The 24927-nt window shown below is 46.9% G+C and overlaps 1 protein-coding gene across 4 annotated transcripts in view; it reads left to right on the forward strand.

Moving 5' to 3' along the window:
• Positions 1–24927, forward strand: part of PLA2G6 (phospholipase A2 group VI) — a 157083-nt gene that overhangs the window by 116355 nt on the left and 15801 nt on the right. For all 4 annotated transcript variants that reach the window (XM_040359537.1, XM_040359540.1, XM_040359535.1 and 1 more), the window contains one exon: positions 10306–10379. In XM_040359537.1, coding sequence (XP_040215471.1) covers positions 10306–10379 — 74 coding nt within the window. The remainder of the gene's footprint in view (positions 1–10305; positions 10380–24927) is intronic.

Genomic DNA, 24927 nt, shown 5'->3' on the forward strand with positions numbered 1-24927 from the left:
ATCGATTGTGTCCCCCTATAAAAGGGATGACACGATCGATGCTGCCGCCACAGTGAAGAACAGGGAAGCCGTGTTTACACACGGCTCTCCCCGTTCTTCAGCTCCGGGGACTGATCGCGGGACTCCAGCGGCGATTGGGTCCACGAGTCCCGGAGCATCGGACCGGGTCACGGGAGCGCGCCCGCAACCCACGGCTGGGTACTAGTACAGGATGTACCTGTACGTGGATGTGCCCAGCCGTGCCATTCTGCCGATGTATATGTGCAGAAGGCGGTCCTTAAGTGGTAAACTAAGGATAGCGGGACTGCATCCGTCACCACCTGTGGAGAGGACATGGACTCCGTTGGGATAAACATAGCAATCCCGTTCTAACGCTGGAGAAATTCATCCCACAAGCGCAGGTCAGCCGGTGCCACGGCATCCAGCTTGACCCGAGAGTCTAAGTCAAGGGCTGATGGTAACAAAGCCAATAACCGCAAAATAAATGACCTACCCTGGGGAATGATTCCCATGACAAAATTTAACATGCCCAACAAAGATTGCAATTCCACTCTGGAACAAGCTTGAGGGATAGTAAAAGCATGAATACAATCTCTGATTCTATTAAGTTTGTCTGTCAGCAGACTGGCCTGCATGGCCTGTGTATCCAGAGTGATCCCCAAAAAGGTAAGCACCACACTGTCGGGCCTTCCATCTTCTTAACTTCCAACAGGACGTTAAGTGCTGCAAAAACTGACAATAACTAAATAAAAGTAAATCAGCAGGGGCTTACTTGGAATTTTGTCATGACTTCATGACAGTATTCCACATGAGTAAGAATCCAACTGAGCGCCTGTGCAAAGGTATCAAACAGCCAGAAGCTGCTTTTAGAACCAAAGGTGAGCTTGGTGGAAAAAATAATACAGCCCCCTCCACTTTACCCCATGCCACTGCCAGAGTGATGGCATGATCGGAAGGCATTTAATCGCATCCGCTATATCAGCCTTGAACAGCCAAGCGCCCTCCCCAACTCTTCCGACGGAATTAAGGAGTTTAAAGTGGTTGTAAACCTTTACAGACCACTTTCACCTACAGGTAAGCCTAGATTAAGGCTTACATGTAGGTGCTGGAAATATCTCCTAAACCTACACGGTTTAGGAGATATTTAGAAATCGCCCAAACGACGATGTCTAACGCACATGCGCTGGTGTATTCGGTGCATGCACATTCTAGAAAGGGCATGCTGTGCCCTTTCTAGAGGGGGGGTAATACCGTTACTGGCGGCTCCCGCGCCAGTCACAGAGCCGGAGTTCGCGGCCCCAGAAGGAAGGGGGGTGAAGAATGGATGCTTCCAGCCAGCGAGGAAATCTGGGACATGGTAGGCTTCGGTTTAAGGTAAGTGACACATAATGGGCTACTATGCAATGCATAGTAGCCCATTATGCTTAACCTTCCTCTTTAAGCTAAGCATCTAAGGGCAATGAGGGTCGAACATATCATAAATTAAGATTGGAATTTATCCAAATGTGTACTTAACACCGTGAGGTGTGGTGACAATTATGTGTAATTGAGAATTTTATAAATGCCCAAAAATAAATAAATAAACTTGTAAGATGGGAATACACACCTAAAATGCAAAAATTGTCTATGAGACAAGTATTCCTGTGTGAATATTAGTGTGAACCCCAGAGGATCAACATGCACCTGTTGCCAGTTAGGTCCTGTTAGGAGCTTTGGAGAGAGATAATGATACCCTCAAATAGGGTTGTCCAGATACCGATACCAGTATCGGTATCGGGACCGATACCGAGTATTTGCACTAGTACTCGTACTCGCGCAAATACTCCCGATACCAAAATAGAATACTTTTTTTTTTTTTTTGTGACATCGAACACAAATTGGATGGCACCATTGGATGGCACTGTTAGGTGGCACTGGCATTGATTGAATGGCACTCATAAATGGATGGCACTGATAGGTGGCACTGGCATTGATTGGGTGGCACTGATGAGATGCACTAATAAGCTGCCTCCCTGCACTGATGCACTAATGGGCACTGATCTGCACTGATAGGTGGCACTGGCTAGCTGCACTTTTGGGCACTGGCACCGATGAGCTGCACTGACAGTGATCACTCCTTCAATGATATGTAGTTTTCCAGTACCGTATGCTAAAAAACAGCCCCACACCATGATGTACCAGTTCTTCATAATTCTAAAGAAAATATCTTTGGTCTGTATTGTGGTTTGAAAACGGTCACATGACATTAAAAAAAAGTATCGGTATTCGGTATCGGCGACTACTTGAAAAAAAGTATCGGTACTTGTACTCGGTCCTAAAAAAGTGGTATCGGGACAACCCTACCCTCAAATAAACACACCCTAAAGCAATTAACCTGCAAAGGCAGGTGAGCTATAGGTTCAAACCAAGTCCTTTTGGAAAAACATCTTAAATCATATAGGATGGTATTAAATTTGCATAAATTATATATAGTCCAATCCCCTGTTGGGAATAATACATATATATGGTCCTTTTGATTGTATAAATGCGATGTATATCCTCAGCAGCACACTTCAATCAGACTTTTACGAGAGAAGAAATAACTGGGTACTCTTACCAGAACACGATGACCCACTGCTCATCTTACGATGGGTGGGTCTCCAAAGCTTGTACGGGCCGATTGCCCTCTCTGGTTACCCTTGCGATGTGGTTCTCTCAAGGCCTCTCCAGCCTTATGTAGTCTCCAGATAGTGGTTGGTGCAAGATTATACTCACAGACAAAAGGACGCAGATGTTCTCCAAAAAAGGTGGGTGATGGAATCAGTAGTTGATCACAACAGAGTATGTGAAAAAAGCAAAAAAAGGGCTCCACATAGTGTAAAAAAGTTACAGTTTTAATAAAAACTTTCAAACTTGTGTCACTGAAAAGGTGAGCACTCTGAATAAAACAACGCTTTGAACAGAATTTTCAAACAAAGTTCAGTAGTAAAAATCAAAAATCCAACAAAAAATCAAATAAATCCAAAAAAAAACCCATGCAGCAAACCAAAAAGCTTTCCAATCCAATGAACGGACAGAAAATATCCACAGATAATGCAGGTGATGGCGGTGTGACCTGTGTACCCTACCGGTTTCGTCGCTATAAGGACTTCTACTGGGGTGTATACATAGGTCTATGCCATCCACTGCCAATATATAGCCTAAAAGTTGGGCTATAAAGCAGTTGAATGTTTTTTGGGGCGCTCAGAAACCCTCCCCGGTGCGCAAAAGACCTTTATTTTGGAGCTCCTGCAGTTCGCTACTGCGCACAACTATTTTTGGTATGACGGGGAATACTATTTACAACGCAAAGGAGTGGCAATGGGGGCAAAGTTTGCCCCCAGCTTGGCAAACATCTTCATGGCCAAGTGGGAGGAGGATGTCGTCTATGCTTATAATCGGCCAGAGGTAGTACTCTGGGCTCGATACATAGACGACATCCTCCTCCTTTGGAGGGGGGACCTGGAGTCCCTTAACAACTTTATGGTCACCTTGAATACAAATGATTTGGGTATTAGACTCTCTCATGAGGCTAGCCATTCTAGTATTCACTTTTTAGATTTGGAGATCTTTGTCCAAAATAATCAATTAACAACCAGAACATACTTCAAGAGCACCGACCGGAATGGCTATATTCCGGTCGATAGCTGTCACCATCCATCCTGGCTTTCTTCGGTATCTAAGAGTCAGTTATTGCGCATTAGACGTAACTGCTCGAACATCGAAGACTACCAGACACAAGCGCAGATCCTCAAACAAAGATTTGTAGATAAAGGCTACCCAGGTCATTTGGTCGATAAGGAAATTAACAATATAGCAACAGTTGACAGAATCTCACTCACTGTGGCACGACAAAAGGAGGTGGGAGAGTCTAAGTTCAAAAATTCTTTCTTTACCTCATTTTCAGTACAATACAGGCAGATAAAGGGGATCATCTCTAAACACTGGAAAGTGTTAAAGAGTGATGGAATTTTGGGGCCATCCCTTCCCGAAAATGCTGGAATAATTTACAGAGGGGCCACCTCGTTGAGGAATCAGATTGCACCCAATGTCCCTGATCCCCCCATAAAGCCGTCTTTTTTTCCCCTTTCAAAAGGATATCATCCCTGTAGGAGATGCACAGTGTGCACCAACAATATATGTGGTAGGAAAAAAACCACCAGTTTTAGGTCTACCACTACGGGGATAGAATACCCCATGCGTCACTTCTTTACATGCGCCACAACCAATATCGTTTACTTGATCACCTGCCCTTGTGGAAAACAGTACGTGGGTCGTACCATACGGAGCTTTTCCACAAGGGTAGGTGAGCATGTGGCAAAGATTTTGAAAGGCCGTACTAACCACACCGTACCCAGGCACTATGTAGAAAAACATAATAAAAAACTAGAAGGCACTAAATTCCAAATTATAGACAGGTTTGTCCCCCATTGGAGGGGCGAGCCCAAAGTCAGAGGGGTGTCTAAGCTTGAGGTATTCTGGATTTACCAGCTAAAATGTTTTGTACCACATGGGTTAAACGTTGAGTGGGACGTCAACGCCTTCATCAACCAGGCTTAGCGATAAATTTTTCCTCCCTTGGTTTGCCCGGGAGATCTTATATGGTTTGGATAAGTTTTATTGCCTTAGTAAGAAAAGCCTGTTAAATTTCTATATTCCCTTTATAGTTCTAAGTGAAAATATATAATGTGGCCGGTTTAAATGCATATTGATGATTGGCTTTATATAATATTATTTTTATTTCTTTTGCATATTGTCAATCCACCTGTCTGGGATTAAATCCTTGGGACCCACGTTTTCCATTCTCCCAATATATGTAGAATTACCTGGATGTGTTTATGACCATTAGAGGTAATCGTGGAACATCAATACTATATGTCTTTGCTGTCAAATGACTTCAATGAAACACTAACCCTAGTTACCCACAAGATGCCGCTGTCCTGCATGCAGGAATCTGCTTGCATGACGTGATAACGAGGCGTGGAACGCATCGTGACACGCGGACACACGGCACTGCTGTATGGAGAGCGTGTGCGTCACGTCACAGCGCTGTATGAACACATCTCCCGGGCATGAAAACGAGGCTTGAATCACCTTGTGACACGCGGAAGCGTGGCATCAAGGTGGCGATGTGCGCATGCGCGTGACGTCATGACGTCTAGCGCTCTCTATGCCAATGGGCTCATGCGAGGGGTGGAGAACGAGGACAGCGACAAACTGGAAAGTTAGAGACACTTCCAGCATACACGCCCACTATTACTAATGGCCCTCCCCACTACTTCCGGGCTTTGGAGAGCAAATCCAAACATGTGTGCCTAATTGGAGCGCACGCCGGAGTCAGCTGTGGAACAAGGTAAGATTACAGACAGGTGGACTTTTAGGCTATATATTGGCAGTGGATGGCATAGACCTATGTATACACCCCAGTAGAAGTCCTTATAGCGACGAAACCGGTAGGGTACACAGGTCACACCGCCATCACCTGCATTATCTGTGGATATTTTCTGTCCGTTCATTGGATTGGAAAGCTTTTTGGTTTGCTGCATGGGTTTTTTTTTTTTTTTTTTTTTTTTTTTTGGATTTATTTGATTTTTTGTTGGATTTTTGATTTTTACTACTGAACTTTGTTTGAAAATTCTGTTCAAAGCGTTGTTTTATTCAGAGTGCTCACCTTTTCAGTGACACAAGTTTGAAAGTTTTTATTAAAACTGTAACTTTTTTACACTATGTGGAGCCCTTTTTTTGCTTTTTTCACATACTCTGTTGTGATCAACTACTGATTCCATCACCCACCTTTTTTGGAGAACATCTGCGTCCTTTTGTCTGTGAGTATAATCTTGCACCAACCACTATCTGGAGACTACATAAGGCTGGAGAGGCCTTGAGAGAACCACATCGCAAGGGTAACCAGAGAGGGCAATCGGCCCGTACAAGCTTTGGAGACCCACCCATCGTAAGATGAGCAGTGGGTCATCGTGTTCTGGTAAGAGTACCCAGTTATTTCTTCTCTCGTAAAAGTCTGATTGAAGTGTGCTGCTGAGGATATACATCGCATTTATACAATCAAAAGGACCATATATATGTATTATTCCCAACAGGGGATTGGACTATATATAATTTATGCAAATTTAATACCATCCTATATGATTTAAGATGTTTTTCCAAAAGGACTTGGTTTGAACCTATAGCTCACCTGCCTTTGCAGGTTAATTGCTTTAGGGTGTGTTTATTTGAGGGTATCATTATCTCTCTCCAAAGCTCCTAACAGGACCTAACTGGCAACAGGTGCATGTTGATCCTCTGGGGTTCACACTAATATTCACACAGGAATACTTGTCTCATAGACAATTTTTGCATTTTAGGTGTGTATTCCCATCTTACAAGTTTATTTATTTATTTTTGGGCATTTATAAAATTCTCAATTACACATAATTGTCACCACACCTCACGGTGTTAAGTAAACATTTGGATAAATTCCAACCTTATATTATCTCTCTCCTTTCGGTTTCCCACCAAAGTGGAGTTGAGGTATATTGGCGCTACACTTTTCTTTACACATTACCTTTACAAATATTTTTTGTGTGTTGGCTGCCCACCTTTTCACCTTCTTTTCATTACAAGTTTGCGCAATATTTTCACATACACTATATCATAAATTAAACAGTTTATTAACCACTTCGCGCCCGGCCTATGGCCGATTTACGTCCAGGAAGTGGTTATGAAATCCTGACAGGACGTTCTAGAACGTCCTGCAGGATTTCATGCCGCGCGCGCCCGTGGGGGCGCGCATCGCGGCGATCGGTGATGCGGGGTGTCAGTCTGACACCCTGCATCTCCGATCTCGGTAAAGAGCCTCCGGCGGAGACTCTTTACCACGTGATCAGCCGTGTCCAACCACGGCTGATCACGATGTAAACAGGAAGAGCCGCCGATGGCTCTTCCTCACTCGCGTCTGAAAGACGCGAGTAGAGGATAGCCGATCGGCGGCTCTCCTGACAGGGGGGGTTCGCGCTGATTGTTTATCAGCGCAGCCCCCCCTCGGATCGCCACACTGGACCACCAGGAATGCCCACCCTGGAGCACCAGGATGGGCAAAAAAAAAAAAAAAGCCAAAAAAAAAAAAAGTCTAAAAAATAAATAAAAAAAAAGCATAAAGAAAAAAGATGCCAGTCAGTGCCCACAAATGGGCACTGACTGGCAACAATCAGTGCTGCCACCCCAGTGTCCATCAGCGCCACCCCAGTGTCCATCAGCGCCACCCCAGTGTCCATCAGTGCCACCCCACAGTGCCCATCCATGCCCAGTGCCCACCTAGCAGTGCCCATCTGTGCCACCCGTAAGTATCCATCAGTGCCGCCCATGAGTGCCCATCTGTGCCACCTATGAGTGCCCAGTGCCGCCCATGAGTGCCCATCAGTGCCGCCCATGAGTGCCCATCAGTGCCGCCTATGTGTGCCCATCAGTGCTGCCTATGTGTGCCCATCAGTGTCGCATACCAGCGCCGCCAATCAGTGCCACCTCATCTGTGCCCGTCAGTACTACCTCATTGATGTCCATCAGTGCCATCTCATCGGTGCCCATTAGTGCCACCATATCAGTGCCCGTAATTGAAAGAGAAAACTTATTTACAAAAAAATTAACAGAAAAAAATAAAAACTTATTTTTTTTCCAAATTTTCAGCCTTTTTTTAGTTGTTGCGCAAAAAATAAAAATTGCAGAGGTGATCAAATACCACCAAAAGAAAGCTCTATTTGTGGGGAAAAAAGGACGCCAATTTTGTTTGGGTACAGTGTAGCACGACCGCGCAATTGCCATTCAAAGTGCGACAGTGCTGAAAGCTGAAAATTGGCTTGGGCGGGAAGCTGCGTAAGTACCTGGTATGGAAGTGGTTAAAAAACTTCCCTTTACCCAAACCCAAGAGGGTTGATCCTCCAATTCCTGAAAGGTGGTGAAGTAAAAGGAACAATGACAAACCCCTTATCCAGTTCAGACTGGAGCAGTGAGTCTACTGCCTCTAAGCCTACAGCTGATGACCTTGGATTCAAACTTTTAAACGTGCCTAAAGGCAAAGTAATGAACCCTGTGTGGAAACCCCTCATGAAACCCTTTACCAAAAACTGACACAAATTAGAAGAAGGGTGAGAGGTCAAACAAGCTTGTAAATATGCCATGTTGATATGGTTTAGTCAACTGTTCTTACCCTGTCTAAGAGAGCAGGCCGACTTTGAGTGGGCTCTTAAACAGCTGGAGTGTATGTGCAAAAGACAGCACTGACTATAGTTGCACACGCCATGATTAAAGTTATTACAAATCTGAGATTTCCCCAAATACTGAATAGGTTGACCTAACTTATCGAAAGCAGCAGCCTGAGTCGGGGCAGGTGGGGAACTAGGGAAAACCCTGGATGTGTCTGGTAAAACTGGAAGTTCAGTATTGGGGCACCAGCATGCAGTATGCAAAGATAACTGGCATGTTACACAAACCGGTGGCCTCAGCCCAGCAAAATATCGGCAAAATAGCTCAGTATCTATCCTACTCCAAACTGTGACTACCTGAAGTTGGGAAAACATGGCAGCGGCCTTGGCGGAAAATGAACGATAGTAATCGTAAAATGCTGTTCCCCCAAATCTGCCTCAACTCTTAAGATAATGATCCAATTCCTCCCTTCTATGGGGGCTTACTGAGCAAATAATATCCCTGAACATACTGAAGGCCAAGACAAACTCTGGGATAGTAAGCTTACGATTAAGCCTGAGATCCCTGGTCTTAACAATCAGACACATCACCACAGGCATAAGACTTAGGCCTCGTGCACACTGGACGTTTTTGTATGTTTTTACAGGAGCTGTTTTTGGCAGTAGACTTTTTTTCTACAGTCATTAAACTCTCCATCACGTTATCCTATGTGTCCATGCACACAAATGCTGTTATCAGCAGTTTTGGGCAGTGATGTTTTTGAGCAGTAAAAAAAACCCAAAATTAGTGGGTTCTGAGAGACGTTTTGAGATGTAAAACGCTCCAACGCTGATAAACGTCAATAAATGCTCAAAAACGCCGCTCACCAGCGTTTTTTTAACGTTTTTGATCCATTAAAAAAAAATGATAAAAAAAATGCTCGGGATGGCTCTCTAACACCTTAACCCTGACCCATAACTCCTGAAATTTGTTTGCCAGAGAGCTTAGGGTGGAGTGAATCTGCGTAAGAGACGTAGCGACACGGATTGGAGGAACGTGTACACACTGCCATCCGTGTCCTAAAGCAAAATATATGACAGATATGTGAGCAATAAACATGTAAAGCTGACCCAAGATGACTGCTAAACAAGGCATACCTGTAAATAAAATACATGAACGAACGAGTGAAATCAAAGGATGCAACAAACGTTTCCTCATGTAGTTGAGCAATAACTGCATGTCTCAAGCCCTGAATCTCTGTATATAGAGGAGCTGCCATGCAGGGATCTGCCCGTGCTGAAAGAGGTCAGTCCTGAGCCTCACCTGCTAAAGCACCGTGGCTGGCTCTGGTGCACCCGCTTGCCCACCCCGACCTGCATGAGGCAGACACCAGACCTCCCCCCTACCCCCCACCTATACTGTATGCCAATTACCCCCCCCCCCTCCAATAAAAAGCCCCACACAAGAAAGTATCACCCCCCCAGATAGGCAGATTTTTTACGCCCCCCCACCCCCCAAAGACGGGACTGAGCAGCTAAAACGGGCAGCCTCTAGCCCACCCATGGACCCCCTCCGAACAATACCTGTCCCTACGAGCAACTGAGCGTCTTCCTCATAACGTAATTAAGGTAAAAAAAACTTCTGTGTGCAGCAGCTCCCCCCTCCCTCCACAGCCATTGACTTCTGCTGCTATTAGGCGCCAGGATAAGTTCCCTGCTCGCTGTCACTGGGGAGGGGGGAGAGGCTGCAGCTACTGGAACATGTTACATGCTCCACCCTAATGACAGGTGGAACATGTAACATGTTCCAAAAGGTGAACTCACCAGAGGGCTACACAATAGCTTATTTTTTGTAATATTGTGATTGTTATAATGATTTTAAGTTATTAAAACAAGTGTTCTCTCTTTTTTGGGGACACTAGTGCTCTTATAAGGGTGTAGCCACTGGGGCTCAGTGTACAGCCCGTGTGTTGGGCACCAGGGCATATTATGCTTTTTAGATATATGGAAACAAAACATGTTTTTATACCAAAATAAGAGCAATGTTAAGAAAAAATTCTTTGTTCTAGACATCTCTGTAGCATCAACAACCAATTGTTTCCTTTTTTGCCAGTGTACAGATTCAGATGGTCCAGCTGTGAATAGAGCCCGAGCGTGGTGTGAAATGATAGATGTTCATTATTTCAGGTAAGCATCCCGTAGGCTGTGTATATTGTTCTTTAAAACATTACTCAGCTTTTAGATTGACTCCTTTCTGAGCAGTATGATATACTCTTCTATTCCTGGATACAGAAAGAGTTGGCTTAACTGCGTTTATGATATTAAGGAGTAGCCTTTTAAGTGCATACAAGGCTGTTTCTGATTCACAGAGGTGAAGATCATGTGAATTCAGTGCTTGCCTCTGCGCTGCGTAGGTGTAGCGTAAAGGAGATACGCTACGGCGGCATAAATATGCGCCAGTGTCTGTGAATCCGGGCCTAAGTCTTTACATAATGGGTTATATGCTCACCAGAGGTGATTGGACACTGGTACAACCAATCAGAGTAAGTTCCCTCCATATAGACCCTCCTGTCGAGGAGGTACCTCAGTTTTTTCACCAGTGTCTAAGGTGTAGGACGCGTGGAGAAGTGCTAAGGAAGCCCTGCTAAAACAGACCCTACGGGGCTACGGAGCTATGCCTTTTTTTGGGATCCATCCAAGAGGCGAAGAAGCTATGTCAAAACTAGAGTGGATCCGGGCCTCTTGCAAGAGGCGTCGCCTGTAATGGGCTCTGGTGTCCGGTACTTTTTGTATTCAGACTTAAAGTCCTGGTCAGAGTCTTTTACAAGGCCCAGGGGAGAGGTCTCCTTTAAATAGGAAACACATATCCCTGAAGGTTGGCACACAAAGCCCGCCAAGAGGGGTGAAGATTGGTACTGTCTGAAAATATTTCAGCAGAAAAACCTACGGCGGGGATTAAGGTAAGAGAAAAAGGAGCCAAAAGATTTAACTTAAAGCGGGAGTTCACCCATTTAAAAAAAAAAAAAAAATCTCCCCTTAGCTTCCTGCTCGTTCGGTCTAGGGGAATCGGCTATTTATATTAAAATATGAGCAGTACTTACCCGTTTTCGAGCTGCATCTTCTTCCGTCGCTTCCGGGTATGGGTCTTCGGGAGCGGGCGTTCCTTCTTGATTGACATTCTTCCGAGAGGCTTCCGACGGTCGCATCCATCGCGTCACTCGTAGCCGAAAGAAGCCGAACGTCGGTGCGGCTCTATACTGCGCCTGCGCACCGACGTTCGGCTTCTTTCGGAAAATCGTGACGCGATGGATGCGACCGTCGGAAGCCTCTCGGAAGACTTTCAATCAAGAAGGAACGCCCATTCCCGAAGCCCATACCCGGAAGCGACGGAGAGGATGCGTCTCGTAAACGGGTAAGTACTGCACATATTTTAAAATAAATAGCCGATTCCCCTAGTAATAACGAGCAGGAATCTAAGGGGGAAAAGTGCCCTCTAAGGGTGAACCCCCGCTTTAAGGACCTTTTTCAATTTTTTGAGGGGTGTCTTCTCTAAGTTGGCCACTAGAGGGAGTGAAGAGCTGAGTTTTTTTCTCACCTCATTCCAAAGAGTGTCAGATCCGTAGGACGAGCACACTTCCTCCGGTGCAGAGCTCTACTGAACACGGCCACCACTGCTCTCCTCCACACGCCGGTGAGAAACTCCAAAAAGGAAGAGGGAAGCTCCTCAGGCAGCCGCCATAGTGCCCTAGGTCGCGCGTACGGGGGCTGAGGAGGGGTTCTCCGTGCACCCTGTTTTAAAGGGAATGGCGCTCTTTTAGGAGCCAGAAATCCATCAAGGAGGCCAGCAGCTCTTCCCTTGGAATACAGCAGCATTGGGGCACGTAAGCGCTAGGTGGTTGGTAGGCACTACCAAAGAGAGACACCCACTCTATGGATAAAGTCTGTGTTTTTAAGTTGCATGCTTAGATTGTTAAACTCGTCACAGCAGTATATGCATTTTGGTACCTCGGCTTCTTGCTTGGTAATATGTCTTTTACTAAAAAGGGCTCAGGGACTAAGGGCAAAGAAAGCAATGCCGCCTGAGACAGGAGGCTCTGGCCGCACATGCTCGGTACCTTCCTCAGCTGTAAACATTGATTTGCCAGTACAGGAGGAGCCTTTGCCACGTTCAGGACTTTCTCCAGTGGCACCTGGGCCTGCATATGTCACGGAAGACGCTTGGGGGGAAAAAAGTGTCTTCAAGGACAGCCCATGAGACCTAGGGCTCCTCCTACCAGGACAGTAAACACGTTACCCCCACCAGATAAAAGGGCGGTCCTCCAGGCCCCATGTCAGTATTGGTGTTTTCTCCGGACGGAGGGTAACATTTTTCTTGTAACCTGGTCCCCTAGGTCTCACGAGCAGGGGCTCTAATGGCTGATTGGGGGTAATTTTTTAACTAACCTCTTTCCTTGCCAGTAGCAGTATCTCCGCTGGGGAGGTTGGTAAAATCTGCTGTCCTGCTTGTTCTCTGTGCCTGGGGAGGTCCAGGACCGGGGTGGCGTCGAGCCCATATCGGTGGTCACAGTGCGGCAGGTGGTGTCCTTTCCCTGCAGACAGCGAGGCTGGTTTGTGCAGGAGATTTAGGAAGCCACGGCACTTGCAAGGGCGGAGCTTCTGCGCTCCAACATGGCCCACAGGAAGATCCGGCGAGGGTCACTTCCAGGTCACGTGATGTCATCATCGGGCGCCGGAGACGCTGGTTCCTGTCTCCATAAACGGCGCGAACAGGGGATGCTGGCTTGCTGGTGATTTTTTGGTGGAAGCAGCAGAGGCTGTGAACGACCAACAGGGACAATGGATTCTCCTGCAGTACCTACATAGGCAGCAGATGCGGTCTCCAACACCAGCACCTCTCAGGTAAGCCTGGAGTGTTTGTCTGTCACTCTCTTGCTATCCTAGTGAGTGTTTTTATCCCCCCTCCCAATCATATGATTCTGGTGTTAGGGGACACATTTTCCTTCCTCCTGCACGTGGTGTTATGGAGCGTTTAGTGGTTCGGGGTTTTTTTTTGGTTTATTTGTTTTGTCTTACAGGCCAAGACTCGGAACAATGCCCAAGCGGCAACAAACTGAGCCCCACTTGGTGCAAAACAGTTTGCCGCACCTGTATAGATGGCTTAGTGAGGGATGACCCAGTAGCCTCCTGTCAAAAAATGCTGACTTCGGTCAGAGATGAGCTTACGTCTACTTTTAGATTTTCTCTTTCGTTCATAGACGGACACAGCCTTCATTGACCTTAGGGTTATGCTTCTTCCTACCAGGAGATTTAGGCAGAATTCTACAGCACTTAAGGTGTTAAAAACTTTCCTTCATGCCGCTCCTCCCAGGGGGCGTGGCTCCCCCAGGCATAACCCACACCCTGCTTTAGCAGCCTCAGTTTGTTTTCTGCCTAACGACAGGATCCAGGGGCGGCCGGGGAACTTCGGTTCTAGGGCACACATATGACCGGTCTCTATGGCTTTGTCACAGTGTGTCTGGCCGACAGCCATGCCGTTTACGGACGTTGGTTCTGTCTGGGATACCTCCAGCCGGGTAGTCGCAGGACGGGTAAGTAGTGGCCCCTTACTCAGGTAAGTGGTCTGGCTGGTGTTTTCCCTGGGGAGGTCGACTGAGGGTCCGCCCTGCTTTCCTCTCTCCCCTTCCTCTCCCTCCTTCCCCTGACTGGGTAGTGGCTGTGAAGGGGGGCCTCCTGGGTTTTCTTTATTACCCCCGGGGCCCGTGTGTTGTTGGGGGACTGTGTATGTTACTCTGGGGGGTGCTGCTGTGTGCTGCTGTGTTCTATGAGTTGATTTTTACCTCAGACAGCGGCCATCTTGGAAATCTCCTTGGTAACGCTGTGATTCTTTCCTGAGGTGACAGACAAAGCACAGCCAGTGCTGCTGTGTTCTATGAGGTAATTTTTACCTCAGATGGTGGCCATCTTGGAAATCTCCTTGGTAACGCTGTGATTCTTCCCTGAGATGACTCAGCACAGCCTCTGGTCTCTTCTACCAGTTTTAGTGCTGTCACAGTTTTAGTGCGGTGAAACGCTGTGAATCTTCCATGAGGTGAACATACATCACAGCCAGCACATCAGAGCACACCTCACGTTTTTCAGCTCCCTCTGCAGCTGGGTGGGGTGGTGAATACCGGGGGGCCCCCATGCTCTGCAATAGCAGCAAGGAGGTGACCAGTGGGGTTTTTTTTTTTTGTCCTGCCTTGCAGGGTGGGTGACTCAGCGCTGACACTATGGAACTCAAGCTATGCCTGAGTTAACCCTTAATGCCCCTTCCCCTGCCACATCTGTTATGTTGGCTGTCCTGGGTTTCTTGCCAGGTTTGAAGCAGCTGGTGCCCGGATGGGGGGTAAAAAAGCGCCCCCTCCCTGAAGCCTGCTTCTGGGGATGACACAGAATCGCTGTTTTTTTCTGGTTCTGTTATGTCAGAGGCTGCAGGTTTTAACCCTTATGGATAGTGAGGATGACTCTGCTGCAGTCAGTTGCTGGCAAGAATTTGTTGGAGCTCTTGTTTCTGCGGTGCGTGAGACTCTAAAAATTGAGGATGTGGCGGAGACACCTCCGTGTCAGTACCAGCAGACTACCACGCACCGCTGAAGGGTTTCCTTGTGTTCCTTATTTGGACTATATGTTATACAAGGAATGGGATGCACCGCAAAAAGTTTGTCAAAAAACTTTGCAACCTGTTACCCCCTTGAGGGGGGCTTTAAAAACAAAAACAAAAAAACAAAGTAGGTCTCTCCTCCGCCAGTGGATCCCCCCTGTGTCCAGACTGCGCATGGCCACCACATTGCCTGTGGAAGGGGCTCCTGCATTTCAGGATCCCGCTGATAGGAGAGTGGAGGCCGTGGGCCGCTCCCTATTCACGGTGGTGAGTTCGGCCGTGAGGCCTGCTCTGGCCGGGGCCCTGGTCAGGCCCCGACTTAAAGGGCGAAGCTCCTGCTGCAGGAGCTGGAAGAAGGACCTCTAAGGTGGCCTTGGTGATGGCCGTTAAGGGTGAACGGTCCTTTTGGGTCTTCCCTGACTGGCATCATTGAGGATGCCACGGGTGGTAAGCGCATGCTGTTCCCACAGTCTGGGAAGGGCTAGGGACCTCGCCCTGTACAAGGACCCTCCTTGCCTACCTCCAAGCGTTTTTTTTTCCGCTCGCCCTGTGCGGTGGGGGTAGGTCTACATGGTGCTTGAATCCCCGCTGCGGGGTAGCAGCGCACCTGATACCGCATGCCTAACAAGTCTGCGGACATACCTGCTTCCGCCTGAAGGTCTGCTCCCGCCCGTGTCTCGGGTGGGAGACTGGCTTCGCATTGCGAAGTGTTTTCCTTGGGGTACAAGATTGAGTTTCTCTCTTGTCTGCCGAACAGGTTTTTTCCCTCCGGCTTCTGGCCTCCTCCGGTTCGCCGGTTGACTCCGTCAGGGGCTGTCCAGGATCTTCTGGTCAGGGGAGTGATTGTGCCAGTTCCCTCGTTGGAACGGTCTCTGGGTTTTACTCCATTCTGTTTGTGTCCCCACGGAGGATGGGGCCCGGTCGATCCTGGGCCTCAAGTCCCTCGTTTTGTTTTGTCAAGGTGGTGTCGATTCGCTTGGTAATAGCGGCACTTCATCAGGGGGATTTTCTGGCATCCTTGGATGTCATGAACGTGTACCTGCATATCCTCAAACCACTGGAGATTCTGTGCTTTGCGGTCAGGGGGGGGCATTTTCAATGGTGTCCTTCCCATTCAGCGGGTTTTCGCCAAGGTGCTCGTCCCGATACTGGCCCGGCTGTGACAGCGGGGGTTGGTTATCATGGGATGTCTGGACGACATTCTCCTACGAGCTTATTCGAGCTCTGCATTGGTGGAGCCGTGTCTATCACGTGTCAGGCTCTCCGAGTGTTCGGCTGGTTTCTGGATTGTCCTGAAATCAGGGTTGATTCCGTCTCAGGGATACCTGGGACTGGTCCTGGATTCCTCCGGGGCGGGAGTGTTTTTCTCCTAGCGGAAAAACTTCAGACTCTGATATTTGCTGTGCAGTAGTTGCAGACCCAGAAGCGGTCATCTCTGCGATTCTTCAGGAAGGTTCTGGGTCAGTTGGTAGCCTCTTTCGAGGCGGTTCCGTATGCCCAATTCCACGCCAGGGTACTACGGAGGGAACTGCTGTCACGATGGGACTAGCTTCCGTCATCTCTGGATTACCAGATTCAGTTGAGTCATCTGATCATGTCTCCCCTGGTGTGGTGGCTGGCGTTTCCGGTGCTTCGGGCTGGAAAGTAATTTTTCTGCAGGCCACTGGACAGTGGTCACGACGGATGCCAGCCTCTCCGGTTGGGGAGGGGCGCTTGGGGCACCCAGTCAGCCCAGGGGCACTGGACTCAGGTGGAGTCCTGCCTACTGATCAACGTTCTGGAGCTCCGAGCAATCAAGCTTTGCCTTGCCAGGTGGTCCCTGGATCTACAGGGCCGACCGGTCAGGATCCTGTCCGATAACACCACGTCCGTGGCGTAGGTTGATCATCAGGGAGGCACACGGAGTTCTGTTGTAGCAACGGGGGTCGCGTGCATCCTTTCGGTGGGCCGAAGGGTCCATTTCTCTGAGTTCATAGACGGACACAGCACCCACCCCTCCTTTGTTTGTACTGCTTGTTACAAACTGAGGCTGCTAAAGCAGGGTGTGGGTTATGCCTGGGGGAGCCACGCCCCCTGGGAGGAGCGGCATGAAGGAACGTTTTTAACACCTTAAGTGCTGTAGAATTCTGCCTAAATCTCCTGGTAGGAAGAAGCATAACCCTAAGGTCAATGAAGGCTGTGTCCGTCTATGAACTCAGAGAAATGGATTTTACGGTGAGTACAAAAATCCTTTTTTTTAAGGATCTAATTGACAAGTTTCAGGCTCCTCCACAGGGTACTTCCTGAAATAGAAAAGCTTCAGTCATTAGCGCTCCGCAGCAAAGTGTAAAAGACTCTGAGGCTGAAGCCAGATCTACCCGTTCTTCTCCAGAAGAATCAGGGTCAGATACAGGGCCCAGGGATAGAGAATCCTCTAGGGGCTCAAGGTTTAAGTTATCTTTGGAAGACGTAGATAACTTATTAAAAGCTATCTATACAACTCTTGAAATGGAAGAAGAGGGGGTACAATTGTCTAAACATGACCTTATGTACAAAAGTTTGCACAAAAAGAAACCTAAAGTTTTTCCAGTTCACAGTTCCCTCCTTGATACTATCAAGCTGGAGTGGGAAAATCCAGAGAGGAAACCTTTCTTTTCTGGTAACCTAAAAAGAAGGTTTCCATTTGATGAGGATGCAGCGCAGTCGTGGAACAAAAATCCAAAGTTAGACGCACCTCTCTCAAAGGTTTCAAAAAATTCGGACCTGGCGTTTGATGGGCACGCTTAAGGACCCGATGGACAAGAAAGAAGATATCCTTCTTCACAGAGCCTGGGATTCAGCTATTGGGAATCTTAAACCGGCTCTGGCCTCCACTTGTGTAGCCAGAAACTTGGAAGAATGGCTAACACAAATACAAACCCATCTGTTGGCAGGTACCCCTAGGGAGGAGATTCTAAAATCCTTTCCTCTCCTTTTTAGTGCCGTGGGGTTTTTAGCTGATTCTTCCGCAGAGTCGGCAAGAATGACAGCCAGGACTTCAGCTTCAGTGAACTCAGCCAGAAGAAGCCTTTGGCTTAAAACCTGGTCAAGTGATGCAGCCTCTAAATTGTGCCTATGTGGGCTTCCCCTAACGGGATCATCTTTTTGGCCCAGGTCTGCAGGAGGCACTGGAACGTACGGCCGATAGAAAAAAGGCCTTTCCAGAAAATAAGAAAAAGCAGACAACCAGAAAAACATTTCGTGGCCAAAGCAGGCAGCAAGGTCCTAGAGAGGACAACAAGCCCAAAAAACATTGGGCCGGGCACAAGGGCAAAGGTAGAGGGGGTGTTTTGTTTTTACACACCTCAACAACCCGCCAAGCCACAGTGACCAGCATCTTCCAGTGGGAGGAAGATTGAGGGCCTTTCTCCCACAGTGGGCAGCAGTCACCTCAAGTCCCTTCATCCTGTATCTAGTAGCAAATGGGTACAGGCTGGAATTCTCCTGCCAACCGCCAGAGCGACTATTGATCACCTCCCCTCCCAAAGATCGGGAAAAAGCCAGGGCTCTGGGTCTCCAAATAGGAGACTTGCTAGATCAGAAAGTCCTGATTCCTGTTCCCCGCTCAGATCAGAGCAAAGAGTTTTATTCCCATATTTTTGTTATCCGAAAGACGTCAGGAAAGTATCGGCTTATTCTGAATCTTCGGTCTCTAAACTGATCAATCAGGTACAAGCACTTCCGTATGGAGACAGTGTTCACAATCAAAAGCCTGCTTTACCCAAACTGCTTCATGGCCACTTTGGATTTAAGGGATGCTTATCTGCATGTCACGATCCATCCAGCATTCCAAAGATTCTTGAGAATAGCAGTCAAAATGTGAACAGAAATTCGTCTTTCAGTTTCAAGCAGTTTCAAGCAGATGTTTCTTCTGAAAAACTGGGATGGAGATGCAAGGTCTCTGGAGTCAAGAGTTTTGTTACCTACCAAGGTAAAATTAAGCTTGTGGTGGTGGAGGACAGATATTCACCTAACAAGAGGCCTGCCATGGTCCATTCCTGTATCCCAGAGGATCACAACGGATGTGAGTTCCTGGGGATGGGGAGCCCACCTCAGCGACAAAGTCGCACAGGGAAAATGGTCCTTGAGGGAAGCAAAAGCTTTATCGAACCAAAGAGAGCTTCTAGCGGTTCAGAGAGCCCTGCAGGTTTTTCAGTCGGAAATCAGGGGTCACAATCTCCAGATCCTATGCGACAACATAGCGACGGTTGTGTACTTCAACAAACAGGGAGGCACGAGGATTTGGATTCTTCAATTGATTGCCCAGAAAATGTTGTCATGGGCAGAAGAGAATCTAGCCTCAATTACAGCAGTGTACCTTAAGGGGGTGCAAAACTGTCTGGCAGACTATCTCAGTCGCCACAAGGTGGAGCGAGACAATTGGTCGCTTCATCCAGAGGTATTTGCGGAGATCACCGACAAATGGGGTTGTCCCGAAGCAGATTTGTTCGACAACCGCAAGACAGAGGAGTTATTTTCTCTGAACCCAGCAGATCAATCATTAGGGATCGATGCTCTGGCAAATCTGTGGCCATTTGACCTGCTACGCCTTCCCGCCAATCAGACTAATTCCAGAAGTGCCCTGGAAGTTTCTACTAGAAAAAACAGACCTTATTTTGATCGCCCCCTTTTGGCCCAAGAGGCCATGGTTTTCCCTGCTACAGACTCTGGTCTCGGACCCTCCACTGAGGCTTCAGGAGAGAGAGGATTTGCTATCACAGGGTCCAGTATCACACCCACAGGTGGTTTACTTAAACTTGACGGCTTGGTATCTGAAGAAAAGATACTGAGGGCTCAGGGGTTTTCTGACAAAGTAATCAAGACTCTGGTGAATTGCAGAAAACCAGTCACTAGAGCATATATTCCAAAGTTTGGAAAAAGTTTAATTCATGGTTGTCTGAAAACCAAAGATCAACGCATGATGTTCCTTCTATTTTGGAATCTTTTCAGGAGGGTGTCGACAAGGGTCTTTCAGTTAGTTCCTTAAAGGTACAGGCGGCAGCTATCAGTGTTTTCCTCCAGTTTTCTCTTTTGGAAAATCCCATGTTAGCTAGATTCTTCAAATACATTTCTAGTGCCAGGCCAGTAGTGGTGAGAAGTTGTCCAACTTGGGATCTGTCCCTGGTACTTCAAACTCTGGTAGAGTTTCCTTTTGAGCCCCTAGAGGATATCTCTATTAAGTTACTTACTTTAAAAAACATTTTTTTTTGTAGCAATTACCTCAGCTCGTAGAGTAAGCGAGTTACAGGCCTTATCAGTGAGTGAGCCATTCCTCACGATTTTTGAGGATTCAGGTTTTTTTACCTAAGTTGGCCAGTAGATTCCAGAGATCGCAGGACATTGTACTGCCATTCTTTTGTAGTTTGCCACAGGGCGGCCAAGATAGGAAGTTTAGTTTTTTAGATGTGAGTTTTTTTCCTTCTCGTCTATCTGGAGGTCACCAAGACCTTTAGGAAAACAGACACTTTATTTGTTCTTTTTTCAGGTGAGCAAAAGGGTAAGAGTGCATCTAAAGCCACATTGGCTAGATGAATAAAGCAAGCCATCTCGGAAGCTTACAAAATTAGAGAAGTTCCTACACCTTTTGTCACTGCGCATTCAACAAGAGCTTTGTCTCCCTTTTGGCTTGATTGGCTGCCACATGGTCCAGTTATTCGACCTTCATTAAACATTATCGGATCTGCTATCTGCTCAAGAACAGGCGTTTGGTCGAAATGTCCTTCAGGCAGTTGTCCCACCCTAGACTGGTAAGTTTTAGCTCATCGTCTCATGGGCTGTCCTGGAAGACGCTTGGGAGAAAAGCTGGGTTAGACTTGCCGGTAACTCCTTTTCTGAGAGTCTTCCAGGACAGCTGGATTCCCACCCGGTTTTGTATGGCAGTTATGTGTATTATGCATATGTTTTTCAGGGAAGTCCTACGGTTCTCAAGAAGACTGACATGGGGCCTTTTATCTGGTGGGGGTAACATGTTTCCTGTCCTGGTAGGAGGAGCCCTAGGTCTCATGGGCTGTCCTGGAAGACTCTCAGAAAAGGAGTTACCGGTAAGTCTAACTCAGCTTTTTTTGCAGCCATAGGAAAACTAGAAGGACAGATCGCTACGTTAATCCTTTAAGATGGACAGAAAGCGAAGCAGATCTCTTTCAGTGATTTATTGATCCCCTTTCAGAAAAATCTGAGGAGGAGAGGGATGAGGATGAGGTTACACCTGCAGAGGAGAGGGATGCGAAGTCAGATGGATCAGGGATTTCAGAGGAACCCTTTTCTGCTTCCCAGATGCTAAGGTCACAGGTACAATATTTATGCTGAAGTCGTACGTACTACATTCAGGTTACCTACTTTGGAGTTAACTGAATCGCCTGTCTCCTCCCTGGGTTCATTAAAAACCCTGCAGAGTACTTACTCTTCCCAGTTCATCCGCTACTAAAGAAATTAATGTTTGCAGATTGGTTACATCCAGACAAGCATTTCTCTCCTCCTAAGAAGTTTGATATTCTTTATCCTATGGAGGAAGAATTTACAAAGAAATTTAGTCTGCTTGCTGTAGATGCAGCTATAGCTTGTTTAAAAAAGAACCTGACTTGTCCCGTGGATGACGTACAAGTGTTCAAAGATCCTTCAGAGAAAAAACTGGAATCCTTATTCAAGTCTTCCTTCCTGCTAGCAGGATAAGTTGCCCAGCCTGCGGTAGCAGCAGTAGGCATGTGTCAGGTCATTAAGGACCGGATAAAGGAAGGACTGAATGAGTTAACTCCAGAACAGTTCAAATCATGGGAAGATTTGCCTAAAGCCTTATGTTTTACAATAGATGCTATGAGAGATTAAATCCTGGAAGCATCTCGTTTTACACTCCAGTTGGTGCATATGCGCAGAATCCTTTGGCTTAAGCATTGGTTTGCAGAAGCACCATGCAAAAAGCTTCTGGCTAGTTTCCCTTTTCATGGCGAACGCCTCTTTGGGGAAGATTTGGAGAAGTATATCCAAAAGATTTGCAGCGGAAAAACATTGCTATTACCTGAGAAGATGAAAAATAAGCGACCTTGTTTTAAACGTTCTCTCTCCCCGGCTCCTGGTAAATTTACTTCCAGCCAGTGGCGACAGCATTTTCAGCCAGCCACAAAAGCTAAAGAAGACCAGGCCCAAAGAAACCAGAAGCAGTGGGGTTCAAAGGCTAACAAGCAAAACCCCAAAGCCTCTGCATGAAGAGGCACCCCCGCTCGGTCGAGTGAGGGGACGGCTTTGTCAGTTTTCAGCGGCACAGCAGACAGAAATCCAAGACAGATGGGTAGTATCCACAGTATCCATAGGGTACAAACTGGAATTTCAAGAGATCACATGTTCCCATTTCCAAAGCTCAAGACTCTCCAAAGATCCTCTAAAAAGAGTGTCCTTTTTCAAAGGATTGGATCACTTACTATCCCAAGGGGTATTTACAGAAGTACCCTTAAAGGAGCAAGGTTCAGGTTTTTACTCTTTGTGGTCCCAAAACCGAATGAAGACATCAGACCCATTCTGGATCTAAGCACTAAATCGGTTTCTGAATATTCGCCATTTCCGAATGGAAACTATTCGATCAGTGGCCGCCACCCTACAAGGTGGAGAATTCATGGCGTCCATAGACATCAAGGACGCATATTTACATGTACCTATTCATCCACTTCCAGTTTGTGGCTCTACCCTTTGGTGTGGCTACCGCACCCCGGGTATTTACAAAGGTACTGGCTCCTCTGTTGTGTAATCTCAGAGCACAAGGCATAACGATAACAGCCTATCTAGACGATCTACTTGTATTGCCGCGTACACACCATCACTTTATGTGATGAAAAAAAATGACATTTTTTGTGAAGTAAAAAAACGACGTTTTTGAAACGTCATTTTCAAAAACGACGTTGCCTACACACCATCGTTTTTTCAAAATGCTCTAGCAAAGCGCAGTTACGTTCAGCACTCTTTTCCATTGAAGCTCGCTTCATAACTTGCTTCTGAGCATGCGCGGGTTTAAAAATGTCGTTTTAAACATCGTTTTGCCCACACACTATCGTTTTAAATTACACAAAAAACTACGTTTTGAAAAACGACCCAAAAAATTGAAGCATGTTCGAATTTTTTTTTTGTCGTTTTTTAGAAGACCTAAAACAACGTTTTCCCCACACACGGTCATTTTAAATGACGTTTTTAAAAATGACGTTTTTTTTATCACATAAAGTGATGGCGTGTACGCGGCATAATAGATGAGTCCGTGGCAGGATTAGACCACGCTGTGCTCACCACTATAAAATACCTGGAGCACTTAGGATGGATTGTAAACTTACAAAAATCCTCTCTACAAGCCCAAAGAAGGGTAGAGTATATGGGCATGATCAAAGATACAGCCCAAAGCCGGGTATTATTACCTGCGCCAAAGATCAGGTCGCTAAAGGACCTGATCCAGGAGGTCAAGGCAAAGAAGAAACCTTCGATACGCCTTTGCATGCAACTATTAGGCAAGATTGTAGCCTCTTTTGAGGCTGTCCCTTACACCAAGTTTCATTCGAGACTACTTTAGGGCAGCATTCTAGCCGCTTGGAACAAAAAGATCCAAGCACTGGATTTACCCATGCGCCTGTCCTCACAAGTGCGCCAAAGCTTCAGTTAAAGACCAAAAACTTGCAAAAAGGAAGATCCTTCCTCCCGGTCACCTGAAGGGTGATATCTACAGATGCCAGCCTAATAGGCTGGGGAGCTGTGTTGGAAGAGGCTTCAGCCCAGGGAACCTGGGCTAATACCGAAAGAAGTCTGCCCATCAACATACTTCGAGTTACGGGCAGTATACTTAGCCCTCAAAACCTGGACAAGCAGGTTACACGGTCACCCAGTTCGGATTCAATCCGACAATGCTACAGCAGTAGCTTGCATCAATCACCAAGGAGGCACCCGCAGTCTGGGCGCCCAGAGGGACGTGAATCGCATTTTAAAATGGGCAGAAAAACATGTTCCTTGTCTCTTTGCAATCTTCATTCCAGGGGTAGAAAACTGGCAGGCAGACTATCTGAGTCGCCAGCAGCTTTTACCAGGAGAATGGTCTCCACCCCGAGATCTTTCAGGCCATATGCTAGGGATGGGGGACCCCGAATGTAGACCTGTTAGCCTCCAGGTTCAACAGGAAAGTGGACAACTTTATGTCCAGGACAAGAGATCCTCTGGCCTAAGGATCGGATGCGCTGGTGGTTCCGTGGAATCAGTTCTCACTGATCTATGCTTTCCCTCCGATTGCTCTCTTACAAAGGCTGCTCTGCAGAATCAAAAGGGAAAGAATTCCTGTAATCTTAGTGGCCCTAGATTGGCCCAGAAGACCTTGGTACGCCGAGATCATAAAGATGGCGGTAGGAACACTTTGGAAGCTTCCTCTTCACCACGACTTGCTGTTGCAAGGTCCAGTGTTCCATCCTTCCTTACAAACGCTAAGTTTGACGGCTTGGCTTCTAAGACCCACATTCTAAAGAAGAGAGGGATCTCAGGTCCAGTGCTTTCTACACTTATTAATGCCAGAAAGCCACCCTCCAGATTTAATTACTACAGAGTCTGGAAAGCATATGTTTCATGGTGTGATATGACATAAATAGGATTATTGCCCTTTGCTAGCTAGGAGTGGATATGAAATTAGCCCTTAGTACCATTTAAGGGTCAAATATCAACTCTATCAGTCTTCTTTCAAAGACCACTGGCATCTCATTCCCTAGTGTGGGATTTCATTCAGGGGGTACTGCAGATCAATCCGCCAGTCAAGTCTCTCTTGTGCCCATGGGATCTGAATCTAGTGTTATCAGTGTTGTAGAAGCAACCTTTTGAACCTATTCGCCACATTCCGCTGATTCTTTTAAGCAGGAAGTTGGCATTTTGATTGCTATCTCTTCGGCTAGAAGAGTATCTGAATTGGCAGCTCTTTCTTGCAAAGAGCCTTATTTAGTTTGTCATAAAGACAACATTGTATTCCGACCTCATCCTGCCTTTTTACCTAAGATGGTGTCGGGTTTTCATTTAAATCAGGGCGTTGTCCTGCCTTCATTTTTTTCCAGGTCGACAGACAGCGGAGGAAAAATT

Source organism: Rana temporaria, chromosome 7 (genome assembly GCF_905171775.1).
Source record: "Rana temporaria chromosome 7, aRanTem1.1, whole genome shotgun sequence".
Classification (NCBI taxonomy): Eukaryota; Metazoa; Chordata; class Amphibia; order Anura; family Ranidae; genus Rana; species Rana temporaria.